Source organism: Telmatherina bonti (genome assembly GCF_933228915.1).
Source record: "Telmatherina bonti genome assembly, chromosome: 6".
NCBI classification, from domain to species: Eukaryota; Metazoa; Chordata; class Actinopteri; order Atheriniformes; family Telmatherinidae; genus Telmatherina; species Telmatherina bonti.
Window position 1 is genome coordinate 25,405,864 of NC_136624.1, and position 19,937 is coordinate 25,425,800.

General features: G+C 37.0%; 1 protein-coding gene across 6 annotated transcripts in view; it reads right to left on the minus strand.

Annotated features, from left to right (window-relative positions):
• r3hdm2 (R3H domain containing 2) overlaps positions 1–19,937 on the minus strand; it is a 51,874-nt gene that overhangs the window by 8,867 nt on the left and 23,070 nt on the right. The window contains exons 3-19 of one of the 6 annotated variants that reach the window (XM_079241654.1): positions 18,141–18,296; positions 17,587–17,742; positions 17,178–17,399; positions 16,466–16,507; positions 15,150–15,236; positions 14,845–14,968; positions 12,848–12,926; positions 12,256–12,315; positions 11,697–11,837; positions 11,184–11,292; positions 9,374–9,469; positions 8,905–8,936; positions 8,258–8,311; positions 4,172–4,407; positions 3,449–3,609; positions 2,846–2,944; positions 1,692–1,985 (exon numbers count right to left, since the gene is read on the minus strand). In XM_079241654.1, coding sequence (XP_079097780.1) covers positions 1,692–1,985; positions 2,846–2,944; positions 3,449–3,609; positions 4,172–4,407; positions 8,258–8,311; positions 8,905–8,936; positions 9,374–9,469; positions 11,184–11,292; positions 11,697–11,837; positions 12,256–12,315; positions 12,848–12,926; positions 14,845–14,968; positions 15,150–15,236; positions 16,466–16,507; positions 17,178–17,336 — 1,773 coding nt within the window. In that variant the 5' untranslated portion in view covers positions 17,337–17,399; positions 17,587–17,742; positions 18,141–18,296. Of the gene's footprint in view, positions 1–1,691; positions 1,986–2,845; positions 2,945–3,448; positions 3,610–4,171; positions 4,408–8,257; positions 8,312–8,904; positions 8,955–9,373; positions 9,470–11,183; positions 11,293–11,696; positions 11,838–12,255; positions 12,316–12,847; positions 12,927–14,844; positions 14,969–15,149; positions 15,237–16,465; positions 16,508–17,177; positions 17,400–17,586; positions 17,743–18,140; positions 18,297–19,937 lie in introns of all 6 variants that reach the window. The other 5 variants (XM_079241653.1, XM_079241656.1, XM_079241655.1 and 2 more) reach the window with 5 other exon arrangements.

Sequence of the window (19,937 nt, forward strand, 5' to 3'; positions counted from 1 at the left end):
CATATACATATATATACATATGTATATATGTATAAACATATATATACATAGAGATATATATGTATATATGGGGTTTTTTTTTTTCTTTATGCATTTAAAGTGGAACTATTATGTGCATTTCAGGCTAATTTATTTTTATTTCTGAGACCAGAAGGGCTGGGATTGATCGAGTTATCGTCACAAATCGCTTTATTTACTTCAGGCCGACCCTGTCCGTAGGCTGTCAGATCAGCCTGTGGGCAAAACGAGTGGATTGAGACTCTTCCGCATTAAGCCCCGCCTCCCGCCACTGCACTACATTAGGAGCGCGCACAGCACCTGCTTTCGCCGTCATTGTAACGTCTCATAAACAGAAGGATTAGGCTAATATGAGCTCAATAAAAAAACAAAATACAATGTCAACACATAGCATACAGCCCTACATGTTGGAACCTGAATCAGACCCTGAAAACAAAGTGGAAAACAGCAACCCACAGCAACGAATGCAGCAGGATGTCACTCTTTGGTAAACTCACCAGCCATCGTTGGAAATAACTTTATCCAACGTTTTCCACCTGCCTGATGTATTTGTACATGCCCTTGTTAACCAGTAGAAGGTAACCAATCACCGAACCTTATCCCCCAGGACATCACAAGGATTTCGATGTAGAAAAAACTCTCTAAAATGACGCATTTTCACCATGGAAACCGAACGGAGAGAGTGCTGGAACCCAAACTCAAACTCGAACATGTGTTTAGGTGATAAAAAAAACAGTGCCGTTCACATGTCTGATGAGGATTCAACACTGTAAGCTCAGAAAACTTGAAATACCATAATAGCACCCCTTTAAGTGGATGACTAAATCAAATCTTGGACAAATATTACCATTGTAGACTCAAGCTATGTTAATGTCTGGAAAAAGGCATTTAATTTCAAAACAGTAAATAAGAACTAAACAAACATCCCAGGCCAAACCTGAACAGACCGAAAGTTAAAGTGTCAATTTCAGTACTTTCACTAACAGCTAAGTCTACAACATTTTACAGCCATTTTACCTGTAAAACTGGGAGTGGGAATCATTTTGATTGCAATTATATGATTCTTGAGATTTGTGTGATTTATACCAGAGATTCCCAATGCTGGTCCTCAAAGCCCAATGTCTTCCCTGCTTCAGTACATTTGAATTCATAGAATGGATCAAAAACAGACTTATGTAGAGCTTGTCAAAGATCCATTGACTTTCAATCAAGTGTGTTGCAGCAGGGAAACATCAATTACTTGAAGGATAATTGGCCTTGAGGACTGCGGTTGGACATTAATGATGTGTACCATTCAAAACTGCAATCATAACTGAAAATGTAGTAAACACTTATTTCTGACCATTCCCATATGCAATGTATCTATGATGTCATAATGTACCCCAGTAGCAGATAATACGATAACAAACATGGTCCTAAAACCAGTTCTAGGCTAAAACGTTAACATTCAAAGGTCAATATTCACATAGTGAGATTAACCTCATGATTTATTATAGATTACATATTAACTTTTAAATATACCGGTGCCTACCTGTGCTGTTCCACTTTCATGTTTAATCACTAGACGTCTTTCCTGAGAATCACTTTAAGAATTACTCAGTCTGACAATCCTCCAAGGACTTTAGCATCTATGTCTGATTCTTTCATCTAAAAACCTGTCTAGAAGGACTTACCTGCTGAGGCGGAGGCGGCTGCATGTAACCTTGTGGAGGTGGTGGAGCCTGAATAACAGGCTGAGATGGGGGAGGTGGGGGAGGGGGTGGATGAGGGTGACCAGTGGCAGGCTGGTAGCCAGATGGAGGTGGCATAGGCTGGCCTGTGGTAGCCATGATGTAGCCAGTCTGTGGTGGGGGGTGCTGTGACAGTACTGTGGGAGGAGCCTGAAACATGGGGGGAGGCTCAGGGTTCTCACTGGAGCCCTGCCGACTCAGCGTCATCTGGGTAAACTGGGGTGCAAGTTCTTCTCCCTGGAAGAGAACAAATGATGTTCATACTGGGTTTTGATTTGGAACCGCTGTCAGAATCTGTGATAAATTTGGAGTTGCAGTGGAAAGTGTACATAATCCTCAGAGCCATAACACCTAACCAGCAGCCATTTTAAAGGCCTGAGATTACTTCTGTTTAAGGAATACAGTCATTTTGGAAAGTACTATTGTCATCCAGATGTTTGTTTTCAGTACTAACTTCCAGGCTGAAACAAGACCACAATAGTAACAGGAAGAGGAGCCAAAATTGATATAAATACACCTCACAGATTTCCATGATCGTACAATAACTTGCAAAGACTGTTTCATCAGCAATTATTGTACTGTAACTTGATAAAAAATATTATCTTCTACTCTACCACTCTGCATATATATATATATATATATATATATATATATATATATATATATATATATATATATATATCTATTTTAAAAAATTCAAACACTAAAAGTGGAAGTAGTGTGTTTCTAAAAAAAAAAAAAAAAAAAGCTTCATCAAAATCTGGGGTCTGACAGACAACACCATCTCATTTTTTCTAGAGTTCATTACACTGGGAGAAAAAAAGGACAACAATTACAATCTTGATGCAAAATGTCTTGCCAAAACTTAAGTGTTCGGGCAGTACAAGACCTGCATGTATAATTTACTGAAGTCACACTGGTTATTGCTGCAAATACTGAGGTTTTCCAAGATGGCAGTTAAATAACCATGAAACATTAATGAAAGCAGGGGAAAAGAATAGAATTTCTTAGCAGAGGAAATCAAAAGCTTAGTGTGAAGGTGTTTAGTCTAATACTGAATTAAGAAAAACAAATGAAGCTCTAACAGGTGTCAGTACCATTGTGTACTGCTGGGGAGGAGAAACTGGCAGGAGAACCTGGGGGCAGGAAGGGCTGGAGTAGGAGACAGGCTGAGAGGGCTGCAGAGATGCCACCGGCTATCAGAAACGAAGGCAGTGAAGAGGCAGAGAATAAAGAGTGAAGCAAGGCAGTGGAAAGGGTGTCAGAGGAGGATAAAAGGAGATAAGAAAGAGAAATTAAGTCAAGGAATAGTTAGGGCTATAACATAATGGAAAAGTTGTTAATGAGCAGAAAGGACAGAAATGGAAAACATACGTAACCTTTGAAATTATAAATGCAAATACAGCCTTCGTTAAACATAAAATGCTCCTAATCAGGGAGCAACGGAAGTAGGAAAGTAAATATCTGCCACCAGATATATTGTGGCGGACTGTTCAATACAACCAGAGCTCTTGCACTGAATAAGATAATAGCCTTCAGAGCAATTATAGTTAATAGTCTTCAGAGCAATTATTAGAGTAATCCATGCTGTTGGAATCCTAGTAGGGACATTGGTAAGAACAGATGTTTAAAAGAAAGAATAGCTCCAATTGTGAGGTCTGTAAGTTCAAACTGGTTTATTGACAGTCCAAGACTCTTACCTGAGCAATAATGTGATTGCTCATGGGGTGCTGCTGTGGGGTGGGAAGCAGGGCAGTCTGCGGCTGAGCCTGGGGCTGTTGAGATGAGCAGGGAAGCAGGCTACGGCTGGCCTGGGAGGCTGCAGGCGGGGGACACACATCAGGGCTGACCAGAGCCAAGCCTAGTGATGAACAGGAAGACACATTAGAAGATGAAATGATTAGTTTTATTTCGTATTATGTTCTTCCCAATATACATCATTATCAATTAATATGACAGCAATTTTATGTGTTTCTCATGTCAGTCAAAATCCTGTTTACACTTCATAAAGATCAGTTTCCTTGTTCATCACTATTCTTGTTCAGATAATCTGAATAGTTTAGTCTTTAAAGTCAAGCATGTTCCTGAAGGTTTTTTTCTGAAACAATCCTTGTTTAATATGTGAAATTTAACAAAACAGCCAAAGCTAAAACCCTTTTTTATAGGCAGGCTTGACTTAAGGGTGAAATACAACAAATTTATGGATTTGCATTCATTTTGTTCCTTTTTGTATCAGCTACATTACAAAGTTTACTGTACAAATTCAATGGAATTTACATGACACATTTTCTTTAAATTGTCCTTCCCTTTAAAAGAAATGATTAACTGTAAAAGCTACACTTCTGTTACAAGTTACGTATTGTTCATTTTAATGACAATTACCAGAAAGACCTAAATGCCTCTGTTTTTCTTCCACAGCTTACCAGAGCGAGAGCCTTTGCAGCTTCCCTGTGATCCTTTGTTGCTGCCAAGACTATCCCCTCTGGTAAGGATGGATATGCCAGAGAAACTGCTGGCCTTAGTGACAGGTGGCCGGAGAGTGCGGTTGGAGCTGTCTGAGTCGGTGCTGCTCCAGGGCCGTGGCTCCAGGCACTTCATGTCACTATCTGTACTGCTTTGACGACTGCTAGATGCCCGGCTAGAGCTCTCACGGTTCCCCCTGAAAAATAACAGAACGGTGAAGAGGAAATTACATGACAGGGACAGAATGGGAACAGGCTGAAGCAGAAAGGTAGGGGGTGGGAGTTAGAATGCAAAAGCAAAGTTAGTGGCAGAAAGGGAGAGTTATGGGTAAATTACAGAGCACAGTAGAATAATAGGCAAGTCAAAGAAAGACAGAAAGAAGGAAAGAAAAAAAGGAAAAAAATAACAGATTTGTAGGTGGAGGCAAACACAAAAATGGTTTAAAACAGAAAGAAAGAGGAAGGAGTAGATAAGGTCAATAAGGTAGGATACACTTTGACAGGCTTTAGTTTGGGGCATTCAAAAAAGATGCATTCTGGCTTGTTTAGTGTAACCACAATATGTATGCAGGCAACATGTCAAACAAAATTGGCTCCGACTTTAAATATACAACCACACAATCACACACAACCCCATTCATATGATAAAACAAACATGCAAGGGGGAAAAATGCTCTGAATGACACTGATGTGTAAAAATGAGTAAACTCTGACACAAGATGAGAAAGACTCGATGAATCTAACAACCATCTAAAGCCATTTTCACATGTCCAATAAAGTCCTGCAACAATGGCATGTGTGAACATAAGTTTACGCAACATTTGCTTCAGACTTTTGTCGAGATACTTTTTTTTAAAAAGTCAAATCACTAGAAATTAGTGGCTACACTGTGAGCGTAGCAGTAAACACATATTTACTGTCTGTGAACGAGTAAGCACGTGTCTTTATTTTGATTTGCACACTGCTTTTCAATACTTTTCACTATTGTGAATATGTGCAAATACACGACTCCGAACTGCAGTTCCCACGATATCGTATGAAAAAGAAAGAGAAAAAAAAAAGAAACTGATAGCCACAGTGTAAATTCCACATTACATTTTTTAAATAATCAAATCCACCTTTTCACTCACATGTGAGTATAGACAACGCAGATGTACAACATCCATCTGGAAAAGTGAATTATTCTTGCTGTTTATTTTGGAAAACTTGCAAAGATTTAAATTCTTACTTAAGCCTTCAAATAAAGGGTTTGTGACATAATATATGTAAAACTGAGTAAATTTAGCACAATTTTCACCATTTTGTGCATTACCATTCAGCCAAATAACAGGATAAGAATGTATGGTTCACTCTGTCAAGCAGTAATACACACTCGTGTTGGTAACACTGTCCCCCATGTCAGTGCAGGTGATCTATGCAACCGGCACTCTCAGAAAACAGTTGCATGACAGAAGAGTGGATGGACTCTGTTCTTCTGACACACCTGCAACAGTGATATTATTGTTTTTGAACATGTGAGTTTGTGCTTATGGTAGAAAAACTTAATTCAAATTAAAGATGTCATTAAAAAGAAAGATGAAGAACCATCCACTCATACAAAGGATGAAAAACTGAAAGCTACAACTAAAGAACAGAGCTGTAGCAAGACTCTACAGTGATAAGAGGAAGAAATGCAGCCAAATCAATGGTAAACAAGGTGTGTTAATCTAAAATTATGAGCAGTTGAATTATGATCAAGGTTTGTCGATGCAGAAACATAATCAGTTAAACTGATCAGGAATAGAAATTACAAGTTCTGGGAATCTCCCCCACAAAACACAGGGATGTCATGATGATTGTAGAACCCTTGTAATAGTGAGGAGCGTTTAATGGTTGGCTGTGGCTCATAAATATTTCAGATACTGTAATTAATGGTAGATCTATTTTGAGGCCTCTCTCTGCACAGTCTATTTTAAGGAAGGGTGGGTGCGATGACATTCTCTGAACAGGCAGGCGCACACTTGTTCGCTTTGCACTGCAGACAAAGATGATGGCGGGATGAGCAGGATAAGAGGAAAAGGGATATGACTGTTGATCACATGATATTTCATTGCCCTTCTTCTCATTACAGCAATGCCATCATATTTGTACAGAATCAGTAAAGAAAAGCAGCTTTTGTCAGCTTCATTTGCATCTAGTCTTAGATATTTATTCAAACAATGAACCTGAAGTGTTGCATCATTCAGCGAAGGTCTGTAGTTGTAAGACAAACATTCTTGTTTTGACAGCGCTTCTTTCGCTAGACACAAATTAAATATTTAAGCTAGTTTCTGTCTAAAAGGAAAATTTAATTACTGTCCAACTTTGAAATGAGGTTTTTCTAGTAACACAAATAAATATGATTAGAATGCAATTAGCAAGTATTCTCTGAATAATTAGACTTTGCAGATGCCCACACATACCAAGAAAGTTTTTAGGACAAGGTAAACACAGAATCAGAAATCACAGAATTTTAAATCAGACGCAATAAAGGAGGACCAAGTTTAAAAGCCAATCTTAACTATATTGCATTATAAACACAGGATAATCTACAGACTGTACTGTGTAGATAATATTGTATTCATTTTGGATAAAAACAAAAATGTCACATGCTGTTTTACCACAGATGGAAACCAAAGTACTGACTGCATCAAAGTCACCAAAACTACAGTTTAATAAATTTGTTAGAAAAAATAAAAGAATATTTTCATAGTCATCACTAACTGACCCAAGTAGACACATGAGTCAAAACACAATCACTTAGAAATGTTATTTTAGAATACAGATGTTTGTCAAGGTTAAGGTTATGATTGGTATTTATGAGCTGCTCGGTAAACACTCAAGTGTCAAACTGTTGTGTCTGCGTGGGAATAAAGACAAATGCAACCAAACTTGTTGGCCTGTGACGTGCCACTTGTCAGTTTGGCTACTCATTGATAGTTGTCAGCGGAAAAATAAAATACAAACCTCAGATATGCTGTCAGTGGAAATCCTTGCCTAATCTGCCATAGATTACAGGAATGAAACTATCTGATACCAATAACTTGGTGCCAGATAGAGTCCATGCCAGTGCTGGTCATGAACCTCTTGGTCCTCAGGGACCAACACTTCCAAGTATTAGATGATGTGACTTTCTGAGGGAAATCAATGTGTGTCAATACGTGTTATGGTCTTGGAACCATAAATAACTTATGACCAAATTCCTGGCAAGGTAAGAAATTCAAGAGGACCATCTGGCATTGTCCCTACAATGCTTGTATGTCAACCAATCACAATGCAGCAAGAAGACACTCTGATCAATGACACACTGATGAGACTGAAAACAAAACAAACTCAGACGACAGAAGCAGTGTCTGGGATTCCAATGAAGATGAAAATAAAAGGCTTGTTTGTTTGATGAATTCCAGCTGTAGTCATGACTACTCCAAGTACAAAGTAGAACAAAAAGAAAAAAAGGATAAAATAATCATTTAAAATGTGATAACAATATTTTTCTTTGCATCTTTTAGGTTTTGACTGATTGTTTGCAAAAGTAATACAAAAAATAACAAGGTACTAACGATTAATGTGGAATGTATCATTATTTAAATGTTTGAGTTAAAGAGAAATTATACATCACTTATGGAAATAAGTGGAAAATTGGCTCATTCCTGCTAATTTATATTTATTTTTATTATCAGAAGCAACAATCACATGTATCTAGTACATGTATTACTATCATACTTGACATTAACAAACTGCAATACAAAGTCAGCCACAAAACAAACAAGTTATTGTCAAAGTGATTCTTTATAGAAATATGTAGTTAATGGTGCATGGGTGGAGGTGTAAAGAGGTCAATCACTACCCAGTTAAACCACAAAGCAGCCATGCATGGGTCACTGACCCCACGGTGCAATGCTGGGATAGCCATTAATCAGCCGTCTATGCCAAGCAAAGATAAAAACCACCACAAGTCACAACTGTCATCACCAAACCACTTTCAAAAATGGGCATGGTAACATGTGTCAGTCAGCAGCACCCGGATACCTAAAGATCTGCCTCCTCTTTTGAGAGCTAGAGCAGTAGCCTTCAGTGGAAAGTCTGTTGGGGTTAACATTAGGAGAAAATGCTCAGGTTACAGGTCTGGACTGGAGAACAGGAAGGAGTTTAAAGAGAAGTAAGATGAAGAGAGGTTTGAGGTAAAGGAAGTAATGCAGCAACAAACTTTTACCTCTTTGAAAAAAGGAGAGGAGAGGGGAATGCACATAAGGCAGAAATTTGAATGCTTCCTTTTTGTTATGCTCTAATATAAAACTGAGTGGTCACAGTGCTAGGTATGGAGACTGATGCAAAATTCTGTATGAGCTAATTGATAGAGAGAAAATGCTACACTGAACAAATTGCCAGCTTAAAAAAATACCAGAAAACAGAATGAAATAAACATAGTAATTACTATATATATATATATATATATATATATATATATATATATATATATATATATATAAAGATAAAAGGAGTCACATAAGCCATGTTTAAGAGTTTTACACAGCCTACTAATCAACTAAAACCTAAAAAACTAAACTAACTGTATCAACAACCAGGGATAGTTTTTTTTCATTTTTTTTTTTTTTTTTTTTAAAGGAATTATAAGAATCACACATTTACATACTGAAGAGGACACGTTATCTTACCTGTTGTCATTGATGTATCCATTTTGGGAGGACTGTAAAAAAAAGGACACCTGCACATTATGAAACACATCATTCTTTTAGAGGCATCTAGGTTTTTTTTCTCCTCCTCTCTCTTTTTCTTATCCATTTCTCTTTAGTTTTTTTACTTTACATAAACGCCCATTTAGGATAACAAAGAAACAAAGAAAAAAAAACACACTGAAAAACTTATATGCAATAGACATCCACTATATGGTGTTTATTGGTGGAGATTCCCTCTTATAAAAAGGTCAAAAGAGAGAGTCACAAACTTAAGTATTTATATGTACATGTTTTACAATACAAATTCTAAACTAATAGCTCTGATATTCTGACTCAAAACACCTTACCATTTGATATTTATCAGAAGTAAATCAAATTAAATTTCTTACAAATTGATCCTAATCTGTCAAAATCAACGAGTCTTACCCTGTCGATGTTTAATACTTACTTCTCGGGCAAAGATCCGGTCTCGTACCCGCTGATATTCTTCCTCTCTCTCTTCAATAGACTTGCTACGCCGCCCGTCCTGCAGTGGCACGCGGATCTAAAGTTTGGGAAAACAATTGTGATGAAAAAACATGAGGCTTGATTTTGACCAATAGTTCTGGTTATGTTGATTTTTAGCATGTTCACTCGACAGCAGCAGATCTGGCCATCACCTTATGTAGCCAGGTGGAACTCTTAACTAATCAGACTTGTACTGCATAGAGTCTGTAGTTGGTTGATCTTCTTGCCACTGCCATAGAGTGCATAATTGGAAGTTGGAGAAGAGGAGACACTTAAACAACATGAGATGTTTTTTTAAACACAAGTTATAACAGCCATTTATCTGTTCAGAAAGATAGTCTTCATCGTTTCTCAGGTTTTCACATCTGCTCCTTTTCCTCTTACATCTCAATGTGACCATTTACAGATGAGTTGTGACCTAACTTACTGTTGTTCAAGAGTCTTACACTACAAATGGAAAACCATGACATTGGGAAAAACAGAAACCTTTGTAAGCCTTGCCTCTAAGTTTGACTGTTGGATAAAGCTACAATAGCCCACAACTGGAAACACCCACCGCCAGGTGCTGGGACAGTCTATGGCACTACTAGACTAAGAGTTAGACATCTTACTTGCTTACACTGTGGCCCTTTTCAAGGAAGGAATTACAATTGTAACAACCTTATTTAATAAAGAAGAAGACGACTGTTAAGGTCATGGACCAGAACATCCAGTGGTTGATTCACTTCTTCTGGGTTTGGTTTGTTTTTAGGATTAATCAACTTATTAGAGAACAGCATGTTGTCTAATAAATACCTAAACACTGAAAAATTGTACATGTGCATTAAAAAGTTTGGAAAGTGTCACTCTAGTTCACCTTTTAAGACCCACATGTAACTTTCTGACTTTTAAAATATGCGTTTATGATCCATTTTGATGGCGCACCAAAATACATGAAGCGCATTTCTGGAGCTGTCGCTGGCGAGTGGCGTCCCGCTGCTGAAAAACCACATTACACAACTTTCTGAACCAGGACGTGACGTTTCACTTTACAGTATAACTTACTGGCAGTTTTTAACATGCAACGTTGCAGATTTAACAAAGAAATGGAAGAAGATTAAAAGAGAGAAAGGGACAAAACAAGAGTCACAGTAAGATTGTCTTTTGCTGGCAGGAGCTAACAGGTCAGGCAGGATGTAAGATGGATGCTGAATTAGCCATCGATAGGGGACATGTGACGGGAAAAATGGCAAAAGTTCTGTAGTGTGTCTTTTAAGGTTCTTAGTGTAGTTTAGGTACATTCTTTTATGATACAAAAAAGCTGAATATCCCTAACTTTTGTGAGTAGTGTAAGAAGCATGAAAAGGAGAAGAAATTGCAATAATTAGCATGTTTGCATCATTAAGTATACATATTGTATTTTCATGTCCACAGACTTGCATGCCAGAGTAATTGGTCACTAAATGCTCACTAGGAATTAGTGTTAGCATAAGTGGCCATTTGTCGCTTTTTGTTGGTCCTGCGATGGACTGGCAATCTGTCCGGTTCATACCCTGCCTTTAGTCTGCTAAGTGCTGGGACAGGCTCCAGCTTCGTCATGACCTTGAGCTGAATTAAGCGGTATAGAATATAAATAAATAAATGAATAAATATATCAATAAATAATAATAATAATAATAATAATAATAATAATAATACAATTATAATAATACAATTATAATAAAATTATAATAAAATTATATTTTCAAGTATTTAGAGGTATATCAGCCTACCTGATTATCGTCTTTGTCCATACTAGCATCATCTCTCTTTAGAATGAACTTCTTCTGAAAGTCCATGTTGCGTTCATCTTTGATGTGTTCAGAGAACCTTTGCTCAGGGCTGAAAATGAATAAATAAATAATTGTTAAACTCCTAAATAAAATGGGATGAACAGTTGTGAGGAAAGACTACAGCACAACACGCCAAAATTAGTTTAAAAGTTGTTTTACAGCGAATGTAAAAACGTTGTCACATCTCAATATCAAATCTGGCTTGACTTAGTTTGCCTATTTGAGTGTTTTACAATTACCTGAACATGTTTCAATTAGTGATTAGAAACCCTGAAAAAACTCATTAATATTTATGAACACGATTATCCACTTAAGGAATGAACTTTTTCTTGAAATAAAACATGAAAATATGTAACACATGAACAATGCAGATGAACTTAAATCAGATTAAATTTGGTGTTGAAAGAAAAGTTGAACAGGGCCGTGTTCTAAGTAGTCAAGAGCTCCACTCACATGCGTGTGTTGCCTGTTTTGTTGATGATGACAGCCTTGCCTGTCTGATCCACATTGTGGTCCATACCGAAGTAGGCGGCTACACGGTGCAGCAGCATTCGGTGATAAGAAGTCATCTGGGGAAACTTCTTATACTGGTTACTGCAAGCAACACAAAACATGGAGCTGTGACAAACATGTTATTTAACAATGGCATGTTATCTTTTGCTAAATGACATAAATCCCTTTTTTCCTGTTGAAATTATTAAGGTTTCTTATGTAGAGCATGTGTTTCAATTCTTCAGGAGTGATACTACAATCACACACACACACACACACACACACACACACACACACACACACACACACACACACATATATTTCCCATGAATAAAAAAAAAAATGAATCAATCATCAATTGACCAAAAATGCTTTCAGCCTTAACTTGCACCTTAAGGGATAAATCTGTAAACTGCATCCAGACATAATTGTCTCATTAGCTCAGAACTCTATAAATAAGAAATGAATGTAGTAGGGCTAAATTTAATTACGAGTGAGTGTCATGAAGACCATGGCTTACTTGTCGTCGTTAATGAATTCCAGGATATCTTGTTCTAGTTTGAGCAGCATCATTCGATCCCTGGTGGGCCGTGAGGGGAAGAAAGAGGGAAATCAGAAGAAGGGGACAGAGTCTCTAAAGTGCAGCAAGTTTACTAAATGTAAGCTATTATGACAAGTTCGGGAAAAAATGCTGGAGGTGTTTTTCAAAGTGTGCCTTCACTTTTTGGATATGCATCTGGGTACAACTATTCTGGCATTTTGTAGAAATAAAAAAACAAAAACAAAAAAAAAAACAACAACTAACAATAAAAATTCCAAACAGGAAAAAGGGCAAGACTTTATTTAGCCAAAAATAGTCAATTTAATCTGTAAATATTTCTATAATATGGCTGATTAATAGAGGAATAGAGGATTTTATTAATTCTAAAACTTAAATGACCTTTGTTACAAAGGCTGATATATTTCCACAGTTTTTAAGATCAAAGAATGCATTTTTAAATCACATATTAACAAATATAAGTACAAAAGCAAGCTCTGCCAGAGTGCTGATTTACTGCCGTGTTATTCTCATTACTACTATGGTTAGTCACTCTGTGGTGGTAATCTCATACCTGGGATTATTTTTCAGTGTGTTGACCAAAAATTCATGCACGTCGATGCCGGTAGAGTCAGTGTATTCCTGACTAGAGTCTATCAGAAAAAAGAAAAACAGTCTTAAAATAATGGAAAATAAGAAAAAGTGTGAATGACAATAACAGTACAGACACAACTCAAATAACACCCAAGGCTTTTTTTGTTTGTTTGTTTTTTTTCTAGATAAAGATTATAAGCAAATAGCCAGAAGCAGGCTAACTATTCCTCTATGTGTTCTCACACTTTAATAAACACATTCTTTAGGGATTGTTTTCCACCATTTTCTACTACCCCAGAGTATTGGGCTAGACTTTTCATTTCTGCTGTTAGTATATAATGACACCTGAGAGGTTTTGCAGGGCAACATTAAGGAAGGTAATTTAAAAATGAAAAGGATAGGATCCCATTGTCGTGAAAATAAATCAGTCTGCAATTTTGTTAGCAAAGATATTAGGGGAAAAAAATTAGGTACCTATAGCATGTTTAAATATTTCTGATGCAGGACACTGCATGACAAGCTATGCTGTCATTCAATATGTGCTGTATTTATGAGGAGCTTATGCAATTTTGCAAAGGATTATGTATAACACATACATTTTGGAATTAGCTGATTAATTCAACACAACACATTTCTTGTAACATATGAAGAACATCTTCTGAGCGATGAATAAATGAATGAATGAGTGAATGAATGTAATTACAAGGGACAACAGCAATGAATATATATATATATTAAATTTTCAAGATTGGATAATACAACTATTTTCTTTTAACTTCTATTTCAATTATGCATTTGTTGCCTCTACATTGGTGTGTTTAGTACATGTTCGGATTGAGCAGAACATGATGAAAGTGATGGGACACCAGCCAATGACAGGTAGAAACTGTAAGAACATTGCAGTCATTTGAATGACAGATTACTTCATCATTTCTGTGCTCCAGTTTATGTCTCTAGTCATAGCCATACAATGTCCACAGGAACTTTAATATTTAATACCTTGATAACACTGTTATGGGGAGGTGTGGATGTACTTACTTACACATTACATCAAACATTAGTAATAAAATAAAAGTAAAATTAAATACTACGTTAGTGAAAAGTAATCAGTAAACATCTTAACAGTGACTAATTAGCTAGCTAGCACTGTGCCCCAAAAAAAGAAAAACAAGACGTGGAAGATTAAGACCCTGATTTCAGCGTTTGTGCTTTACAAACCCGATTTAAAAAACAAAACAAAAAAAAAAAACAAAAAAACAAAGACATGTAATAAGGTCTAAAGCAACACAGATTTTACAGTTCACCATTTCCTTTATCCATTTTCTGTTTACTGTTTTTAAATATCTCACTTTTTCCCCCTCTTTCTTCATTTTTGGAGGATGTTGTTCCGCTTCAAGAGAACCAAATGCAAGAAGCAAACTACAAAGCAAAGAGCCCTGAGGGTTCACTGCCGAGCATTGTTGGTAAACCACAAAAACAAGTGTGTGTGGGACGATAGATGGCTCTGGCTGAGAGAAATGGATGACTGTTAGACGTGGAAGAACTCAGTAAAAGTTCTAGCAAAAATGTCGTCAATCCAACATCACCCGATTTAATGCAGCATCATGTTTTGCTTTTATATGTTGGAAACAGAAGTTGTCGGACATTAACCAGTATACAGTATGAGAGAGTTTTCTTCTGCTGTGTTGTGTGCCTCAGCTTTTCCTTTGATAATTCTTGATGCAGCACACCTCTGGCGAGGAGAAGTATGTGTTATTTAAAAGGTCTGATGCATGCAGTGTGAACACAAATTTGCTCTAGAAAATTGTTGCAACCCCCACCTAAACAAGGTCCCCAGTCGTACAGAGTTGAGCAGACTACGCTGGTGTGAATGCACTCTGAGTGTGAGAAATGTTTGATGGACAGGTACAGCTTTTGTTTGATCTTGGATGCTAAATAACTTCTGTTATGGTTTACTGCAAGCAAGATGCATCTTACCACGTGACAGCATCTTTCGGGGAGTTTTGTCCTTCTTCTCCTTCTCTTCATGTTCATATTCGTCCTTCAAGGACTTTTCCTCCTCTTTGTCTGATGGACAGCTGATGTGAAGCTGGATGATGTCCTAGAAAAAACACATTACATAACAATAAAAACTCATCTTTCTTTATATTTTTTTATTCATGCAATGTTCAACACGTTAAAGATACTAGTATAAAAAACAGTTGTAAAAGAATAAATCATAATGTAGCTCTGAAAGATGTGGACTGAAGTTACTGGTAAAGGTCAGAGAAAAAGAAAAGTACCGATTCTGGAGGTCCATCATTCGAAAAAGGACCAGAGGACTCCTCACATACTGCCAGACTCCGTACCAACTTCAATTTGGCATTTGACTGAAACATGAACACACAAATATCAACTGTGAGGCTTCATTTTTTTTTGTCTTTTCTTGTTTGATTTTACATTTTTACAGAAAAATGTAACGATTTTTAAAGATATTATTTTACACTGAGTGTTGCATACTCTATTCAATGCTTTCAGTTTAAAAAAAAACTAAACAAAAAAAAACTACAATTGATTAATCAGAAACTGAATTACGGATAAAAGTATTTAAAAATAAGATTTAAAGCAGTATAGTCATTAAAGACTGTTGTCAGTAAGACAGGTTGTAATGGTTGACCACCAGACCATTTCTATATGAACTTGCGTCTTAAAAATGATCAACAACAGAATTTTAATTGAATCAATTTAATTACTGTCTGTAGTGAAACTTCATTGTAGAACATGATGATTTGGAGAAATCAGAAAGTCACATGTATATAATTAAGGATTTTTCCTCATTTACTGTTTGAGTAGGAAGCGTTAACAGCCCATTGCAGCACCTTCAAGTTTGCAATTATGTTTTTATGGCATGAAAAAGAGCTTAAAATATCACAAGAATGTAAACTTTACTTCAAAACCTGAATGCTTAATATATTAGAGGATATGCTAAAGGAAAATCTAGAGAACACAGCTTTAATGCATCATAGATAATATGTTGCTTTGAACCATGTACTAAAACTGAAAGGATAAAATGATCCAAGTGAATCAAAAGCCAATGTTTTTACTTGGATTATGCCTTCTTTTTCAAAAGAAACACGACAAACAAGTTAAGCATTGCCATGTAGAAAGCATTTACTTAATTTAAATAATAATAACTTTAGACGAATTAAACAAGACTATTAATGGTCTGATTATACCAAATTGATTATGGTTTAAGTTTTAAAGAAAGTGGTGTTCTATAGCTCCCCGAATTTTCGTGTCTGTGGATGGACGGATTGATTTATCTTACCTTGTAAATACACAGTTGTTAAATATTACTGGATATAGTTCACTGTTCACTTAACTTTACTGCAGTCACTAGCATATCACCTCCTTCTCATCAGAGGTAAGATTTTAATCATTGATAAAGAAAAAGTAGTTTGATGTAGTTGAGAGGAATAAAGTCTTAATCATGAAAGGTTATCTTGCGAAAAAAAAAATCCTTTGAGGTTTATTTCAAGAAGCAAATCTAAATTTACAAAACCAGTCATCTTAATTTAGTTTGAAAAATTAAATGGATCACTGACCATAAATCACTTACCTTGGCTCTTTTCCTGCCATGGCTGTGGTTAGAAGCCCGCTTCTGCAAGAAGAATTTGTTATTTTATACATTTCAATAGAAGGGTGTAAACAGAATATGTGGGGAAAAAAGGATGTGTATAAAAAATTAACAACAGCAACAATGAGACAGACAGACTGACAGGCAAGACAGACAGAACGTTTGTCACTGGCAGCTGTTTAGGTGTTATTAGACTTTCAGACACTGACATGAAAGCACATATAGTTTCTTTCTTCTTTTTCTCAATAGGCTGCAAATACTGTGCAAGCAAGGGCCACTACTCCAAATCTGTCTTTAAGAATGACTTTTTATATCTCTTCGCTTCTCTCTACATGTTTTTGATGTCTGTGTTGCTTCTTGTTCGCATGAGGGAAGAGACTTCAAAGCTGAGAAAAGTATGTTTGGTGATTTCTTACTAATTTTAAAAGATAGAAGCACATGGCATTCCCTTGGGCAGAAACATATTGTTTAGTAAATGAGATAGTATGAACAATATCTGAAATACTCGAACTGGCACAGCACACAAAATGCAAGACCATCCCAACTTTGTCTGTGAAATGAATAAGAGTTACTATGCCTTTACAATTAATCTTTATGGTACTTAAAAAATCATTATTTTTTCCAGTGTGACATCTGCCACAGAATATGTCAATATAAATGTTATGTAATTCCTTCAAGAATTTAAATCTGCTACCTGTGCATCCTGTGGGGTGCTATCATCTGGCTCCAAGCCCTCTCCTGTCCCTTCCTTGGTACCCTGTAGTTGAGGGGAGGTCTTGCCTCGACTGCAGGGCTCAATAAGCAGCCCACTCTCTCCCTCCTGCTGGATGTCCTTCGTCAGGCTCACTGACATCTTTTTGGGGGAGGGGGAGAGGGTGGGAGTGGGGTGGGGGTTGGGGGGAGGACCCAGGAGTGGCTATAAGAAAAAAGGAATGGGAAAAGAAAGATATATTAGAAGCCTGGCGAAGGGCAGTTTCTTTTTCTTCCCCTATCAATAAATGGCTAATAAAAGTAAATAAAGTAAAAGACAAATAAAGGAAGTAAATAAAGGAAAAGACAATGACTGAAATGCATTCTGGTAAATGCAGTTCTATAATGTATACCTGTAGGTGGTATCAGATCTGTGCTGGACTCTACAGTGAGTCTGAACTGGAACACAAATAGAAAGATGAGGGAAACCCACTAAGGTAACGTATACGGCTGGGCTGCAGCAGGCGGCGAAGTGCAGTCCATAGCAAGCATTTGCCTTGGCAGTAAGCCTGCAAGTAAACAACACACCAAAGAGGAAAATGACAATTAAAACTTGTAAGGGGGGGGGGCAAAAAAAAAAAAAACAACAACATTCAGTTAAACAAGTATATTTGCTCTTTAAATATTTCTTCAATCTACTTTTTTTTTTCTTTTTTTTTAAATCACAGACATCAGCTTGGCATGGATGCATTCACATCCTCTCTTAACATCTTCTCTGCCAAACAAAGACGCACAAACCCAATACATCCGAATAATGAGCTAATGAATAATGAATAGTGAACTAATTAAATTACGTCCAGTTTTTCTGATCTGAATACAAAACTGCTAAAATGACATGTTATTTATATGACAATATTAACGGCAGCATTCACAAACTGAAAAAAAGTGCATTACAAAATATATTTACAGTGATTAGAAGAACTGAAGAGGCTGCCGTTTGCCAGCCACAAAAGGGGGTAAAGGGACACCAATGGGCCAAACACCACCTCAGAGGTCGTCTGGGGCCTCTCTCCTCTGCCTTCGGCTTACTGCAGCAGCATGGTCTTGCCTACAGTCAGGAGCCCTGGAAACCATAAGCAGAGGAGGAAGACACGGATGACGTCATGTTTCACACAACTGCGTGACTCATCTCTGCTGCTACTAATTCTGGCAGGGAGGGGGAGAGAGCAGCTGAGACCTCCGAGCTTACTGGCACATTGGTTTTAAAAATGAGCACCCGAGCGCTCAACTGTTCACAGTTTGCCTCGACATAAAATGCCTGTTTTGCATGCATGTGGGCACCAATCTGAGTGAAAAGAAAATACATGTTTTGTTGTTGTTTTTAAAGAAAAAAAAAAAACCCAATGAAATTGTACATATCCTTATAAACTCATAACAGAGAGATATTTAGTATGAAACAACGTTTATAAATCAAATCCTGCTGGACTTTCTTCTTCAATCTGTTCTTTTTCCATTTTCACTTTAATCAATCTCAAACAAGAATTCTTCCTCTTCTTAATTCTATAATTCATCAGTCACAAAGCCTATGAAAAGATGAATCTTATAGATACATTTTACCAAACAAATTTGTTTTTATTTTGTGAAAACACAAAGTCGCCATCAAATACTCCATCTGTCCAGCAACTGTTAACAGAAGAGCCTTCATCTTTGTTGAATTAAGATAATACAGAATGTAAATGCTGCATAATTCAAAGAAAGCAATCATGAGGCAAAGCTTCAGCAACCACTAATTCAGGGCTCAGTTGTCTTACTGCCACTATATAGAAAAACAGCAGAGGTAAGCGCCATTCAAGCACGCTCCTATCTGAAATGTGTTGTAGAATTGATGACATGAGGAACCAATGAGGGATTCCCAAAGTGGAAAAAACCCAGTCTGTGAAGCAGCAAAGGCGTCGCCAGCAGCAGCATCATTGACCAGGACACCCACATTCCCCAACCTCACTATGCTTGCAGAAACCTGCCAGACAGCAGCACAGAATACAGTCAACTAGTAATGTAGGTCTGACTCATTCATTTTGAAGTAGTCTTCTTTGTGCCAGCTCAAAAACTTACTCTCTTGCACAAAAGGAAGGGATGGTTTTGGATGACAAGGCTACAATTAATTATTCATTTAAAATGCCCATCTTAAAGGCAAAGGCAAGTAGTGGCTTAAAGAAAAAGGAAGGGCTGGACAAAAGAAGAAAAAGAAAGAAAGAGAAGAATCACCAGAAACAGAGTAGTTATGAATAAACTCAGCTTTATAAGCTGTCTCTGCCTCCTCCAATCCCTTATGTCTGCTGAGTTTTGTCATCAACACTCCCCTGACTGTCCCTCAACACACACAACCCATCCACAGGGTTGTCAAGGAGATTACATCGCCATTTTCAACCACTGCCACTCTGTTGAGTGGGTAAAATTAAAACAGAGAATAATCTTTTAAAAAATGGATACATGGATTAAAGTCTGCATAGAGAATTACACAGAATCAGAATAAACAGAGAGGAGTGAAAATTTGAGAGAAAATAATGTGCCATTTAAACATATGCTTTTTTGATTTTATTTTTGTGATTTATAGGCTGAAGCGCTACAAGTCTTTGTTTCAGAACTATATGTCATCAATTTTCCAGATCATGATGTACGGAGTACTATGATGTAAAATTACTGAAGCCGAACTGACAGTCTACACCTGTTATCAAAAGATAAGTAACAGTCAACTGAATAGATA